Source organism: Triticum urartu, chromosome 1A (genome assembly GCF_056163025.1).
Source record: "Triticum urartu cultivar PI428250 chromosome 1A, HENAU_Tu73, whole genome shotgun sequence".
Lineage (NCBI taxonomy): Eukaryota > Viridiplantae > Streptophyta > Magnoliopsida > Poales > Poaceae > Triticum > Triticum urartu.
In genome coordinates this window covers 16865516-16882096 of record NC_141873.1, presented here as the reverse complement: position 1 = coordinate 16882096, position 16581 = coordinate 16865516, and the positions used below count along the sequence as shown (strand labels likewise).

The 16581-nt window shown below is 49.8% G+C and overlaps 1 protein-coding gene across 1 annotated transcript in view; it reads left to right on the top strand.

The window, feature by feature from the left end:
* Positions 1-15252: 15252 nt before the first annotated feature.
* LOC125542949 (disease resistance protein RPP13) overlaps positions 15253-16581 on the top strand; it is a 166634-nt gene continuing 165305 nt past the window's right edge. The window contains 1 exon segment of the mRNA XM_087534869.1: positions 15253-16409. Coding sequence (XP_087390995.1) covers positions 15327-16409 — 1083 coding nt within the window. The 5' untranslated portion in view covers positions 15253-15326.

Below are 16581 nucleotides of genomic sequence, written 5' to 3'. Positions count from 1 at the left end.
GTTTGTTTTCAGATCAATTCAATTCAAATAGCAGCACATATCAGCAGATGTATATGATGAGATAGACATATAAAACACAACGGAATATCATCCGGCACCATCACAACAATATATGCATAAGCATCATCACACACAAGTCTCTAAATGAACATCATCACAACCAACATAAGCATATAGAGAAGCACACAAGTCATCTAAATGATCATCACCACACACAAGTCATCTCAAGCATCATCACCACACAAGGATCATCGAGCACCGCGGAGGTCGTCACCGCCAAGACGGCCAAAGCCCAGGTCGTCGGTGCTAGCGGCAGCGCTACCGCCAAGACCGCCCCCGCCTCTGCCTCCGTGGATCGGAGTGGTCGGGCTCCGTGTCTCCGGAGTGCTGCGAAGACCGCCGCCAACGGTAGATCCACGTGTTCCCTGGATGTTGAAAAGACATATGCACGGGATATATGACTGTGTTGAAAGGCATGACATGCTTTGGGTGAATAGATTGGGGATGAACTAACCGGCGAGGGGCCAGCGTTCTGTGCCACAAACTCCTCAAAGCTCATCAGCACTGGTTGTGCTGGAGGGCATTGTGCTGGAGGGAACTGAGGACACCTGTCGGCCGCCATATCCTGAAAAGCCTGCTGCATCTGGCTATCCCTCTGCACTTGGTGTTCATAAATCCTCTGATGCCACGCCATGGTCTCCTGGCGTGTGTACTCCATGTAGGCCTACGGTATGACAGGATGGAACTCATAAAACTACTAAATGCGGAAAATGAAGTGAGAAATGAAGATAAGAGGGAAAATACTTACAGATTGTTGCTCCTGAAAGAGGTACTGTGTACTGGTCACTGGCTGGCTCGTGCACTGGCTCAGACTCGAGTCGATCCGACGAAGCTGTGTGTAGGAGATACTAGGAGTGATCACAGCATCGAGAACCGCCTCCCGACCGTGCTCCTTGGGCCCCATCCTCACCACCGCCATGTCGTCCAGAGGCGCCGCAATGGGGTCAGGTGTGTCAGGATGTAACTCCAGATACGCTTCGGAGTAGGCCTTCTTCCTCTCTGCGGTCTTCTTGCCGTAGTACTTGGGCTCGCCAGGCTTGGGGTCCTTCCGCGTATGGGCGATCTCCCACGCCTGCATGTGTGAGAGCGGCCGCTTCAGTTTCTCCTCCCGCACCACCAAACAGAGGTTAGTCATACATAAGAAAGTGATGGTAAATAGAAGAAGAAGAATGTTTAATGGGGTTAGTCATACATTAACTGCCTTGTGGAGATAGTGGTTTCGGTTTCCCTGAGCATGTACTCCCTCCGTCCCTCGGTTAGCCTTATTTTTGGTTCTCATAGCCGCCCAGGCTCCAGCCTCATCACACCAAAGATCCACCAATGCCGCCCAGGACTCGTCTTTTCCATAACACCAATTTGGACACACCTACATAATAAAAGCATAATGGCATGTAGGTGTATCCAAATTGGTGTTATGGAAGCATAAAGCATAATGTACCACAAGGTAATGAAAGCATAATATATGAAAGCATAATGAAAAATCTTTTATACTTACCGCCAAGAACTCGGGCCTCTCCAAGGTAATGCCCATCCTCCGCGCTTCTTCCTTGGTCATCTTCACACCAAGATAGTCGTGGTAGTATGTGGAGATGGCCACATAGCACACCTCGTACTGCATCTGGCGGGCCTTCTTCTTGCATTGGCGCAGCACGATCTGGTCCGCTCTAGCCCTGTGCTCCCGAAGAACTCGATAGAATTTCTACAATCATGCATGAAACAAGAATGGGAGAAGCCATGAGTTAAATCATTCATGAAACTAGAATGGACTTGTGCTTCTGAAGAGAACTCACCCAGAAAGTAGTGATCACGGCCTTGGCATGGGTCTCATGGTCCGCGTGGTGGGCCGCTTCCCAGTGGTCCCAGCTCGTGGCCAAAACCCGACGGTCCGGCTGCCTGACTGGATCAGGACAGTACAACCCCGGCCAATATAACTTCAGCAAGACGGTGATGAGGCCGTTGGGAATACGGACCCCTTTAGAATATATCCAGTTGCTGCAAAAGAATGAACGATTAGCATGTGACAAGAAAAATAAATAACAACCGGAATAAGCATGTGACAAGCAACATAATGAACCACTTACTCTTTTCCCGTGGGCTCAATGAGCCACTTCTGCTCCTCAGTAGCAGGAACCTGCTTTGGTAGCTTTGCGTTGCCACGCAGCCACCCCTTCGTGTCAACCCCCTTCCCGTCACCACCATCATCCCCGCCACCACCCTCCTCCTCGCCTGCCTCCCCCTCCCCAACCTCCTCCTCCTCCTCCTCCTCCTCCTCGCCTGCCTCCTCCTCCACCTCCTCCTCCTCCTCCTCCTCGCCTGCCTCACTAGAGGAGGGTACCTCACTAGAGGAGGACCTCGAAGACAACACCCCTAAGTCGGTGAGGGTGCGCTCTTTCTGGCCGCGACCCCCTGTAGTGGCTCTCCCCCCAGCACCTCGTCCTCTAGAGGCTCTCCCCCCGCCCCCTCCTCCTCTAGGGGCACCTCTCCCTCGACCTCCCTGTGAGGAGTCATCGTCAAGTAGCCGAGGGGGAGGATTACGTGCTCGACCACTCCGACTAGGCAGGCCGACGACCTTGCGTAGGAAACCCACGCCGTCGGCCTTCCCCTTGCCCATGTTCCACGAACCTGCATTGAAAATAGAAAAAGCAATTAGTAAATTAATGAAATGAAGGAAAAGGCATGATAATAAACACATTAATAAAAATGCATAAAAAGGCATATTCCTAAACTATAGAAAAAAAATACTTGAAACGTACATCTGCTAGAACCCATATGAATCATCACTGTTGTAACCACTTTCTCGGTCCGTCTCATCATCACTATCAATCATATCATCTTCGTTGTCCGACGGAGGTGGAGGCTCTTCCTCGTCGTCAGCGTCTTCGTTTAACTTTTCTAGCATAAGTATGTCATTTTCATTGACAATGTTCTCACCATCATTCCGTGCATCGTCGACGTTTGGGTCCACATCATCATCACCCAATGGTCTAGCGTCATCGTTTCTAACCACATCATCATCATCATCATCAGGTTGCTCTTGATAGAACACTCCCTCGTATGTCATGGGGTTAATGTTGTAGTAATCGTCTTCATTCGGGTCTGGTAGCTTACCATGTGGCGACACCTTGAACACAACTTCCCAACCCTTTAGATACACTTTCTGGCATGGGTAAGGCAGATAATATACTTGTGTAGCTTGGGTAGCCGCAATGAAGAGATCGGCTCCGGCATAGACGGTTGATGGTTTAACTTCGACCAAACCAATGGAAGGCGTATGTTTTACCCCCTCCTGCGGATCGAACCATCGGCATTTGAACACAGGCAGACTTAGGGTCTCACGCCCCTGGCGGAATTTAACCTCGTATATATTTTGTACCCTTCCGTAGTAGTCTACTGAATTTTGACCGGGGGTGTACACTCCAGTATTTATAGTTTTGGGATCGGGGCGGCTGTTTTGGTGCTCCTCTGTATGGAAGCGATACCCATTCACATCATACTTTTTACATGTCACGACAGCAGGGTCAAAACCCATGGAAACCCATCTCAATTCATCATCCATAGATATGTTTGGATCTTTTCCCTACAAGTATAATGGAAATTGTTGCGTGCATTAGTTCGGTTAACTAATAAATGTTGAAGTAGGTATTTAATAGGGGCTCTTCTATATTGTATCGAGGCACCTTGTTATGCAGATGGGGAACATGGTCTGGATAGTATGATGTCCTGAGGTCTGACACCTCCTCTAGGATAACTGCCTCAGTTATGGAAGCTTCAATCTTAGCTTTGTTTCCACATTTCCGTCGGAGATGCTTGTTCTGCCTCTCAGGGCCGTACTGCCAGCGATTTTGCACAGGGCCCCCCAACAATACCTCGTTCGCGAGGTGCAGAATGAGATGTGTCATCGGAGTAAAGAAGCCTGGCGGAAAGATCTTCTCTAGCTTGACTATCAACTCCGGTGCCTTCTTATGCAATATTTCAATCACCTCTTTACTTACTTCTTTAGCACAGAGCGTGCGGAAGAAATGGCTAAGCTCGGCAAGCACTCGCCAGACATGCTCGGGGACATAGCCTCGAACCATCACCGGCATTATCCGCTCAATCCATACATGGTAGTCATGACTCTTCAGGCCGGTCACTTTGCCCGTTGAAAGATTGACTCCCTTACTTATATTCAATGCATAACCATCGGTGAACTTCAAAATTTGTTTCAGCCAGATAAGTACTTCTTCTTTTTTTTCTAGCGGTTTAAGGACAAAGTCAACATCTGGCTTGAACCAGTTTTTACGACCGCCTGTGGGAGGCTTCATGTTCAGGCGTGGTCTATCACAAATTCTCTGTTGATCGGCTCTAGCTTTTACGTTATCCTTCGTCTTATCAGGAATGTTGAGGATCGTGTGGAAAAGTGACTCTGCCACATTCTTTTCGGTGTGCATCACATCAATATTGTAAGGAAGTTTGAGGTCCTTGAAATAGGGAAGCTGCGAGAAGGGGGTAATGTGCGTCCAGTTATGCGTCTCACCATATCCCTCGAAGCCTTTGGCTTTGGCTTTGCCTTTGACTTTAGGCTTGAGAGCTTTTAGCTGAGCAAGAACATCTGCCCCCGAAAATGTTGGAATCTCGGTTACTTCATGAACAACCCGGCCTTTCGTGAAGTTCTTCTTGTCTTCCCTGTCTGGATGGTCTGGAGGGAGGAACTGTCGATGCAGGTCAAAGGCTACATACTTGCCACCCTTACTCAGCCAAATCATTCGCAGAGCCTGCATGCACACTGGGCATGGCATCTTACCACTTGTACACCATCCGCAGAATAGAGCATAGCCGGGAAAGTCATGCATGCAATAGTGCAACCAAACTTTCATCAAGAAATTTCTCTGCAAATCCCGGTCATATGTCAACCTCGGAAAATACCAAGAATGGTGCAAAGCATCCACAAGCGGCTGCATAAACACACCCAACTGCTTCCCCGGGTAGTCAGGCCCCGGAATGATGAGCGACAAGAACATGGTGTTCCGTTGCATTAGGGCACCAGGAGGAAGATTGAGCGGAATTACAAACACAGGCCAGCAGCTGTATGGATTGGACGACATACCATATGGATTCAACCCATCACCTGATATGGCTATTCTGACATTCCCAGCCTCGGCTGCTTCCTCGGGGTATTCTTCATCGAATGACTTCCATGCTTCCCCTCCCGATGGATGTATGATTTTTTTTGGATTGTACCTTATACCTTCCTTGTGCCACTTCATCATTTTGGCAGACTCCTTCGTGATGAAAAGGCGCTGCAGTCTTTTTATAAAATCAAGATATCGAAGAACCTTAACGGGGATGGTTAGATGCTTTTTCTCACCATCCTCACCGACCACCTCAATGTACCGAGACGAACCGCACTTCCTACAGTACTTGTCATCCGCATACTCGTGCCTAAACAAAAGGCAATTCTTCGGGCAAACATCTATTTTCTCATAATCCATAGAGAGTGCCTTCATGATTTTCTTTGTATCGTACATGCTTTTCGGCAGTTCATGACCCTCAGGGAGGCTGTTAGCCCATACTCCCAGGAATGCTTCGAAGCATTTCTGGCTACAGCCATACTCAGCCTTGACTGCAATCAGTTGCGAGATGGCATCCAGCTGAGATATTTTCGCACCCGCATAAAGAGGTTTCTTCGACGAGGCCAAGACCTCCAAGAAGGCCTTTGCGGTTGCCTCCGGCTCCTCTGGTTCATTCTCTGAAGGTGTCGCATTTGCCGTTTCTGCAACAATGACATCATCTAGCATGTCCCTGACCCCGTCGTCCTCATATCCATCGATGCGTTGTCGCATCACCTCCTCTCTACCACGGTCCTGCTCGGCTATGTTTATCGGCGGCATGTCAAAGTTTGGCATATATCCGTGCGTGCGAAGATGCTCACTCATGTCCGTCTGATTTCTACGGTGACGTCTGGCACATCTCGCACAGGGGCATGGTGGGATAATTCTCATTGGACGACGGAATATCTCCTTCAAATACACATCGGTTTTCGCGATCCACTCTGATGTTACTCGATTCCGACGGATAAAACCACTGTACATCCACTGATTATCTGCCATCCTCTGCTTTTTTGCAACCCACACAACATAATTAAGGATTCACTTAAATTAATCACATCAAATTTTCAGTTTCTACCGCGTTTAATCCACCTACATCTCTAATAGGTAAAGATGGGTCCTAATCCCACCCGAGAATGTGTAGATTGAGTACGTTGTCCACGCTCTACCCCGTTCCGAGACAAAATTTCGGCAGCACCTCCCCGCTGTTCTCCAGATACACGTCTCGGCAAAATGCCGAGAGAATGTGCATCCGGAGAACAACAGGGAGGCGCCGCCGAAATCCTGTCTCGGAACGGGGTAGAGCATGAACAACGTACCCAATCTACACATCCTCGGGCTGTCCGTGGAAAGCGCTGGACAATCCGAAAGAGCTGCGGTGATAAATATGCAATTGAATGCATATTTATCGATGCAACCCTTTCGGACGGGAGACCTAGGTTACGCGACTTGATGTGAAAATTTAATCTAGTGACATGGAAAAAAAGTGGACGGGGTCATGGAATTGCTGCTCACCCTCCGATGTAGAGGATGTAGTCAATCAAAGGAGGGACGATCCTGGACCAACACCTCCAACGTCGACGGTCACTCCACGAAGATGGGAACACCACAAATCCTGTTAATTCCATCAAGTGAAAAAATTAGGTCTTCACCTCACATTAACCATTTGGCACAACATTATGAATCGACATGAAACAAAATGTCAAATTGCAAAAAAAAAAATCTTTATTAAGTATTTTAGAAACCAAGTGCCTCGATTTGCTTCTTATATATGAATCAACATGACCATAACACTAACTTGACCAATATCCATCCATCTATCACAAATTTGCCCAACATCTAATTCATCTATATTCACGAACTTAGTAAAAACTATCTAGTATGTATGTAAATACCTAATAAAACTACACAAAACTATCTAGTATATATCTAAATATCCATCCATCTATCTATTCATCTAGGAGGGGCGGAGAGGGTCGGGGCGAGGGGCGGGGAGGGGCAGGGGCGGCGGCAGGCGGCGGGGAGCGGCGCGGGTGGAGCGGCGGCGCAGCGTGGGGGCGGCGGGGAGCGGTGCGGGTGGAGCGGCGGCCCAGCGTGGGGGCGGCGGGGAGCGGCGCAGCGTCGGGGGCGCGATGGGGAATGAGTGGAGGGGGTTCGCCCCGCGGGTGGATAAGGCAGACTATGCCGACGGCTAAGCCGTCGGCATACGTGAGGAGGCCACGTGTCACCTATGCCGACGGCTTAGCCGTAGGCATACTTTTTTATTTTTTTTATATTTTTTATTACCCACGTCACTGATCCGCGTAACGCCTACCGTATGGCCTAAGCTATGCTGTCGGCATAGTTTTATTTTCCTTTTTTATTTTATATAAATTTTTTAATGTTTTCTTATAGTTATATATTTATTATTTTTATTTTATATAGATTTTAAATTTTTTTATAGTTATAATTTTCCTTTTTATGTATTATTATTTCATATAGATTTTTAATTTTTTTTAAACCGCTCAGCCCTCTCCTCTCCCGGAACCACACAGAGGGGAGGGGAGGGGAGGCGCCGTCCGTGACGGGGGCCACATCCCGGAGACGCGTGCCGCCTCTTCGGACATGCCACAACACCACCCCACATGTATGAGGGCCCGGTACGACACTCCGGTGCCATTGCTACCCCCCAGGTCCCCCGTCCCGCCTAACCCTGTAGCATTTGACCACGGGATCTAGCCCTTTGACTTTGCACGGACGGGCTTTGACCAGCGGACCTTCCCACCCGGTTTTGTTAGGTCAGCCCATAGGAACACTTTGGAGCAACATCCGGGCCAGACCCACAACAAGATCCCCTCCGTGTAGACCCGATGCGTCCGTTTCCCCCCTCCAGGTGCCGGCGGCGGCGCCGTCCGTGAGGGGGGCCACGCCCCGGAGACGCGTGCCGCCTCTTCGGACATTTCACCACACCACCCCGCATGTATGAGGGCCCGGTGCGATGCTCCGGTGGCATTGCTACCCCCCCAGGCCCCCCTCCCGCCTAACCCTGTAGTGTTTGACCACGGGATCTAGCCCTTTGCCTTTGCATGGACGGGCTTTGACCAGCGGACCTTCCCACCCGGTTGTGTTAGGTCAGCCCATAGGAACACTTTGGAGCAACAACCGGGCCAGACCCGCGGCGCCGTCCGTGAGGGGGGGCACACCCCGGACACGCTCCGGTGGCATTGCTACCCCCCCAGTGCCCCCGTCCCGCCTAACCCTGTAGCGTTTGACCACGGGATCTACCCCTTTGACTTTGCACGGACGGGCTTTGACAAGTGGACCTCCCCACCCGATTGTGTTAGGTCAGCCCATGGGAACACTTTGGAGCAACATCCGGGGCAGACCCACAGCAAGATCCCCTCCGTGTAGACCCCACGCGTCCGTTTCCCCCCTCCAGGTGCCGGTGGCAGCGCCGTCCGTGAGGGGGGCACACCCCGGAGACGCGTGCCGGGCGTTTGCAACCGCGACAACACTTCCAGACTTGTGAGAGGCCGCCGGCGCAAGATTTGGCGGCATGCTAGCCCCCGGAGGCCGCCGGCCACAGCCGTAGACACGCGAAGGGCAATCCGCGTAGAGGGAATTTTTCGGATACTTCTCCATCACCAAAAATTATGAAAAAATACCATTGTTCCTATAGCATATGTGCCCACGTCGTGCAAAAAAATCATGATTTTATCGCGCTCCGAGTATTTAGTAATATTGACGCCGCATCGTTACCGCAGAACGTCTACTACCGTGTCATCGCCGTCCGTGAGGGGGGCCACGCCCCGGAGACGCGTCCCGCCTCTTCGGACATGCCACCACACCACCCCGCATGTATGACGGCCCGGTGCGACGCTCCGGTGGCATTGCTACCCCCAGTGCCCCCGTCCCGCCTAACCCTGTAGCGTTTGACCACGGGATCTACCCCTTTGACTTTGCACGGACGGGCTTTGACAAGTGGACCTCCCCACCCGATTGTGTTAGGTCAGCCCATAGGAACACTTTGGAGCAACATCCGGGACGGACCCACAGCAAGATCCCCTCCGTGTAGACCCCACGCGTCCGTTTCCCCCCTCCAGGTGCCGGCGGCAGCGCCGTCCGTGAGGGGGGCACACCCCGGAGACGCGTGCCGGGCGTTTGCAACCGCGACAACACTTCCAGACTTGTGAGAGGCCGCCGGCGCAAGATTTGGCGGCATGCTATCCCCCGGAGGCCGCCGGCCACAGCCGTAGACGCGCGAAGGGCAATCCGCGTAGAGGGAATTTTTCGGATACTTCTCCATCACCAAAAATTATGAAAAAATACCATCGTTCCTATAGCACATGTGCCCACGTCGTGCAAAAAAATCATGATTTTATCGAGCTCCGAGTGTTTAGTAATATTGACGCCGCATCGTTACCGCAGAACGTCTACTACCGTGTCATCGCTGTCCGTGAGGGGGGCCACGCCCCGGAGACGCGTCCCGCCTGTTCGGACATGCCACCACACCACCCCGCATGTATGAGGGCCCGGTGCGACGCTCCGGTGGCATTGCTACCCCCCTAGTGCCGCCGTCCCGCCTAACCCTGTAGCGTTTGACCACGGGATCTACCCCTTTGACTTTGCATGGACGGGCTTTGACCAGTGGACCTCCCCACCCGGTTGTGTTGGGTCAGCCCATAGGAACACTTTGGAGCAACATCCGGGCCGGACCCACAGCAAGATCCCCTCCGTGTAGACCCGACGCGTCCGTTTCCCCCCTCCAGGTGTCGGCGGCGGCGCTGTCCGTGAGGGGGGGCACACCCCGGACACGCGTGCCGGGCGTTTGCAACCGCCACAACACTTCCAGACTTGTGACAGGCCGCCTACGCAAAATTTGGCGGCATGCTCGCCCCCGGAGGCCGCCGGCCACAGCCGTAGACGCGCGGAGGGCAATCCGCGTAGAGGGAATTTTTCGGATACTTCTCCATCACCAAAAATTATGAAAAAATGCCATCGTTCCTATAGCACATGTGCCCACGTCGTGCAAAAAAACTCATGATTTTATCGCGCTCCGAGTATTTAGTAATATTGACGCCGCATCGTTACCGCAGAACGTCTACTACCGTGTCATCGCCGTCCGTGAGGGGGGGCCACGCCCCGGAGACGCGTCCCGCCTCTTCGGACATGCTACCACACCACCCCGCATGTATGAGGGCCCGGTGCGACGCTCCGGTGGCATTGAGGGCCATGGGGGGACGGGGGCCCTGGGGGTAGCAATGGCACCGGAGCGTCGCACCGGGACCTCAACCGTGAGGGGGGCACTCCCCTGAGCCGCGTGTCGGGTGCCTGCGCCTGCCACCATGCTTCCACAACCGTAGGAGGGCCCACCGCAACGCCTAGCGGCATTGCTACCCCCAGGTACCCCGTCCCGTCTAACCCTGACAAAGACGACCGCTGGGTCTAGCCCTTTGACTTTCGCCGGACGGGGTTTGACCGGTGGACCTTTTCACCTGGTTTTCATAGCCCAGCCCATAGCTAGACCCCCCAACACCATCCCGGCCCAACCCACCCCAAGATTCCCTCCGTGTCGGCCCGACGTGGCCGTTTCCCCTCTCCGTGACACGGTGGCAGCGACGCCCGTGAGGGGGGCACACCCCGGAGCCGCGTGTCGGGTGCCTGAGCCTGCCACTACGCTTCCACAACCGTAGGAGGGCCCACTGCAACACCTCGCGGCATTGCTACCCCCCAGGTACACCGTCCCGTCTAACCCTGACACAGACAACCGTCGGGTCTAGCCCTTTGGCTTTCACCGCACGGGGTTTGACCGGTGGACCTTTTCACCTGGTTGTCATAGCCCAGCCCATAGCTACACCCCCAACACAGTCCCGACCCAACCCACCCCAAGATTCCCTCCATGTCGGCCCGACGTTGCCGTTTCCCCCCTCCGGGACACGGCGGCAGCGACGCCCGTGAGGGGAGGGGCACACCCCGGAGCCGCGTGCCGGGTGCCTGCGCCTGCCACCACGCTTCCACAACCGTAGGAGGGCCCACCGCAACACCTGGCGGCATTGCTACCCCCCAGGTACCCCGTCCCGTCTCCCCTCTCCGTAACACGACGGAAGCGACGCCCGTGAGGGGGCAATCGATATATATATATATATATAAGGCACATTTAAGTTAATCTAATTATTTTGGAAAAAAATAAAAAGGAAAAAGAGAAAATAAATAAAATATGAAAAAAATATTAGAAATCTATGCCTACGGCTATGCCGTCGGCATAGCTACAGCCACAGAAGGGTAGAGCCATGGATCGATGACGTGGCATACGGCGCGGATCGATGACGTGGGACCATCCATGGGCCAAGCCTATGCCGACGGCAAGGCTGTCGGCATAGATATGCCACCCCACGGACCAGTGAGCGTTTCGGATCGTTGACGTGGCAGATCACGCGGATCGATGACGTGGCAGATATGCCGACGGCCACCGTTAGGCCCCGTCGGCGTAGGCTTCACGCCGTCAAAGGATGTCGCCGCCCGGGCAGTCGGGCACACAGATATGCCGAAGACAGCCTCTATGCCGACGGCCGCCGTAGGCATATTTATTGGGATGCCGACGGCCCATCTGTGCCGACGGCCCGCGTCGGCATAGGTGGATGTATGCCGAAGGCGTTTCTACGCCGACGGCCTGACCTGTGCCGTCGGGATAGATCTGTTGATGCCGACGGGGGCCGTCGGCATAGATTTGGCCGTCGGCAATTGGGTAAATTCTGGTAGTGCAAGGGTAATACGGTGACTCTGAATTGGGGATACCTGAGGGCCGAGCTCGCTGAGAATCCAAATCGACCAGGAGCGAAACAAGGTGTGTTGTTCCATTTGCTTTGCTGTATCAATTAATCGTTGTAGTATTTAGGTCTATCGTGTTCTGGATTCCCGTAAACGATACAGTTTTGGTTATTTAGGTCTATCGTGTTGAAGATCTGTGTCCTGATAATTAGTAGGACACCATGCACTTGATCATGTATGCATCTGTACTGCTTCCGGCCTCTAATGTGCATACATTTTCTCTTTCTAAGAAATTGTAGTAGTCTGGATAAGCTAGCAGTCTGCTGTCTGGGAATCTACCACTGGTGAACACAAACCGACAATAAGTCACGGGAGCACATGCATCAATGGGTTGCAAACTTATCAATTCACCTACTTTTATATATATTGGCAAGTTGGAAAATGGCGCACATATAGATGTACTCATGATTTGAATATGTTTCGGAGACATCTTGAAGTGAGATGCATGGTACGTATGCTACGCAACTGGACGGTTGTTCTTACTTTTAAGAAACATCATGTAAGCGTAGGTTGCAGGCTAGCTAGGGCGCTAGGCAATTGATAGTTGGATAACGGTGTGTTGTCCAAGGAAAATGGAACTTTACCAACCTTCACGCATATTGTTTCCAACATAACATGTTATCTAAAGAAACGAATGAACTGAGAATGAATAGTAGCTCAGCTACTGAAAGTAGATGTATATTTCCATCGCTAAGGTTTGAGCTAGCTCTTAACTCTAGTGTAGCTATTTTATCCGATTTATTTATTAAAATAACATAGTGTTCCTCTTAGATTTTTGGATAAACTCTGAGTAAACCTTGATTAGATATCCTCAGCATTTTCCCATATGACAGTTGCAAGTATTAATTGCGTGTGGATAAATGGATATCAAAAACACTATTGTGCTATGTAGATACTCCATTTCAATTTGTGCATAGTAGCAATTCCAAAATAAACACCAACAGGAAAACTCAATTATTTTGCTGGACATATAAATGCTGGAACGGTAAATCTGATAGGATGTGCCGCAAATTTGATGAATTCAAGTCTTTGCTTGTATGGGAATGTTCTGGTAAATTAATGTTGCATGCTAGCTAGCTAATGCATGAGATTTGCGTCGGGGCCATCAAAATTATGCTACTACTTAATTAGGTCAGTGCACCAAACTAACGCATTACAAAATTTGTGATGTCGTGATACGAGGACTGAGGAGTCCTGTCGAATCTCCCCTTTTTCAATGATATTTATATTACGCGGTTTCCGGGTTTAGTTGAGGCATCTCTTGATGGGCTCACTTGATGGAAAAGTAAAATAAATGTTCAGTCAAAACATCAGTTGATGTCACCTGTTCATCAGTGGAAAATGTTAGTTTCGGTCCATTGATTGTGGCCGCACCTGGCGTTGTAGTATGGCTATCCAGCTTTTAAACAAGATTTGGCCTATTTTTTCCGCGTGGCTAACTATTTCCTTTCATTTGACGTAGCTATTTTTCAGGAGTAGTTTACAAAATAAGTAAGCACAACACAGCTCAGTAGTCACAAACCGAGCATATCTGCTCATGTCACTTCCTTTCAAATTATTTTGTTTTGAGCTCGTTTAACCCCATGTCAAGCACTTTGAACAACAGTTTAATGGCGTGGACAGTGATTTTGTCTCCGAGTCACCCATTTCACTCTTAGGTAACTTAGGGTCAATTTGCTATTGCTAATTAGGGTCTGGTGTGAACTCATTTTCATATGAAAAAATATAGCTACGAAAGCAAAAAAAAAAATAGCCAAATAGAAAAATAGGAAGCTAGTGGGAAGAGCTAGATTCTCATAATCCACCTCAGTGCCGAACTCGACCTCAAAGTGACAACATATCTGATAATGCTTGTTGACAAAACTATTTGTCTCAACAATAGGTCAATCATAATGTTTGCAGGATACCATCTGCCTCATCTTTTGCTATTAGAGGTTTTCCCAACAACTGATTTATGTTGTTACAAGTTTTACCAAGATGTTGTTGTAACCGATAATATGGTGGGACCTTGTAACTTCTAATAATAGTGTAAAGTCTTAGAAGATTCATGTGATTTGTAGTTTTTTTTCTCCTAGAAAAGACTTAGTCCTTGCCTTCTTATCCATTGTGGATGAAAACTTCTTATTTGATTCTCTAATGCAATTACTGAGGCCTTTCTTGTGCAGCATATTATTATCATCCAATTGGTGTTGCCTGTAATTTGCGATAGTGGTTAGTCTACCTTGTGTTTGTGCCATCTGTTTGGTGCCGTCACAGCTACCATACTACTCCATCCGTCCCAAAATAAGTGTCTCAACTTTGTACTATCTTTAGTACAAAGTTGTACTAAGGTCGAGACACTTATTTTGGGACAGACAGAGTAGTACTTTCATTCATGGCCTACTGCATTTTGCCAAAGTTTAAGCTAAAGGTCGTTTGTTCGCCCCAGCAAGTGATAGTTGAACTTGGAGCAATAGCGCCCCTTTTATGTGCGGACATGTGATTTGTCTCCAGACTAGCAAAAGTTTTAGGATTTTTCAGCATTATGGAGGTGTCCTTGTTCTCACTATAACTAGTACTCATCGTCATGTGTACCTTCATACAAAGATATATGTCAACTTGCTCAACCAGCATCTGTTTCTTAGTCCATGATGTTGGCTTCATGATTAGTATATAACATATATACAGTAGGCAGTGTAAACAGGGTGGGTTACTGTTACCCACACAATGGTATGCAACAGCCCAAGTATTATTTAGGTTATCTCTACTTACAACAGGAACACAAAAATATTCGGCGACTGGTTGGTTCTTGTGCCATTGTCTTCTCCTTGGGTTCCATTAAGAATTATGTCCTCTGCTCACCCAGAATCCTATGAGACAACTGGCACCTGTGAGAAGGCATGCACCTGTTCCGATCTTGCAAAATCAGATTTACAGCCAAGGAGATTGTGAGCTTTGAATAGTTTGAACATACCCTGCTTCGTAGCTAAGCTTCATCATGAGATTTATAGGAATTTCAGATGACATAACAAGACATCACGTCTTAAAGATTAAATTAGTTGGGCAGTATAGAATGATTATGCAAGTGCCATATCACAAACCTTCATCAGTTGAGTATGAAATACAGTCCTTAGATTTTTCTTTATGCTTCGTGTGAGGCAACCGACATATACGTCGTCCCAAGCAAAATATGTAATTTCATATGCATCTCTCTGGCCTGGATATATTCAAGGGGCACACATGCCATAGTTGGACCTGTTCAACTGAACTTTAATATTAGGGGTTCCACTGCACCTAGCACAACTGGGAGCCTAGCGAAGTCACTTGCGACTGTGCTCTTGTAGGCAAGCAAGCTCCTCCTTTTGGTCTACCATCCTTAGCTTTTGCATCTACATGCGCAAAGCATTTGCACTACTGCCTCCCACCATCACAGCCACTGCACACAAACCAAGTAGCAGCACCATGGAGGCCACCGCACTGAGCGTTGGCAAGTCTGTGCTGAATGGAGCGATTCGATATGCCACATCCGCCCTGGCGGAGGAGGTGGCTCTGCAGCTCGGAGTCCGGCGTGACCAGGTCTTCATCACCAACGAGCTCGAGATGATGCAGGCTTTCCTTGAGTCTGCTCATGACGAGGGAGATGACAATAGGGTGGTCAAGGTCTGGGTGAAGCAAGTCCGCGACGTTGCCTACGATGTCGAGGACACCCTCCAGGAATCCGCCGTGCGCCTCGAGAAACAGTCCTGGTGGCGTATCCATCGCACACTGCAAGATCGGCGCCGTGTAGCCAAGCAGATGAAGGAACTCAGAGCCAATGTTGAGGATGTCAGCCAGAGGAACATGCGCTACAACCTCATCAACGGCTCTAGCTCCAAGGTCGCCACAGCTGCCGAGCAGTCTAGCATTACTTCTGCAGCACTGTTTGGCATTGAGGAAGCAAGGCGTACATGAAAGCAAGAGAAATCAAAACTGGATCTTTTTCAGCTGATCAACCAGAAGGAGAATGGCCTGAGGGTGATCGCAGTGTGGGGAACAAGTGTTGATCTTGGACAAACATGCATAATCAGGGCGGTATACGAGAATCAAGATATCGAAAGCAAGTTTCCATGCCGAGCTTGGGTCAGGGTGATGCATCCTTTTAATCCAAAAGACTTCGTTCAGTGTTTGGTCGAGCAATTTCACGCAGCCATAGGTGTTGATGTTTTGTTGGAGACAGAGAAGACGTCCCAAGAGTTGGTCGAGGAATTCAATGGATATGTGAACAAGAAGCGGTACCTGGTTGTGCTTAATGACCTATCCACCATTGAGGAGTGGGATCGGATTAAAAAGTGCTTCCCAAATAACAATATGGGGAGCAGGATCATAGTGTCTACAGCTCAAGTTGAAGTTGGAAGCTCATGTGCAGGGCAAGGAAGCATGGTATCACAGCTCAGGCAACTGTCTGCTGATCAAAATATTTATGCTTTCCATGAGAAGGTAATATTCAAAGCTCCACCTTATGCCGTTCGTCTAGATCAGCCTCTTCGCTAGCTGATTGCTTGTGGAGTTATTTACATGATTACTCGTTTATAATACATGTCTTCTTTGACAACAACGACCCAAACGAGTGTGTCACATTAGGTTTATCATTTCTAGTAATTAGTACATC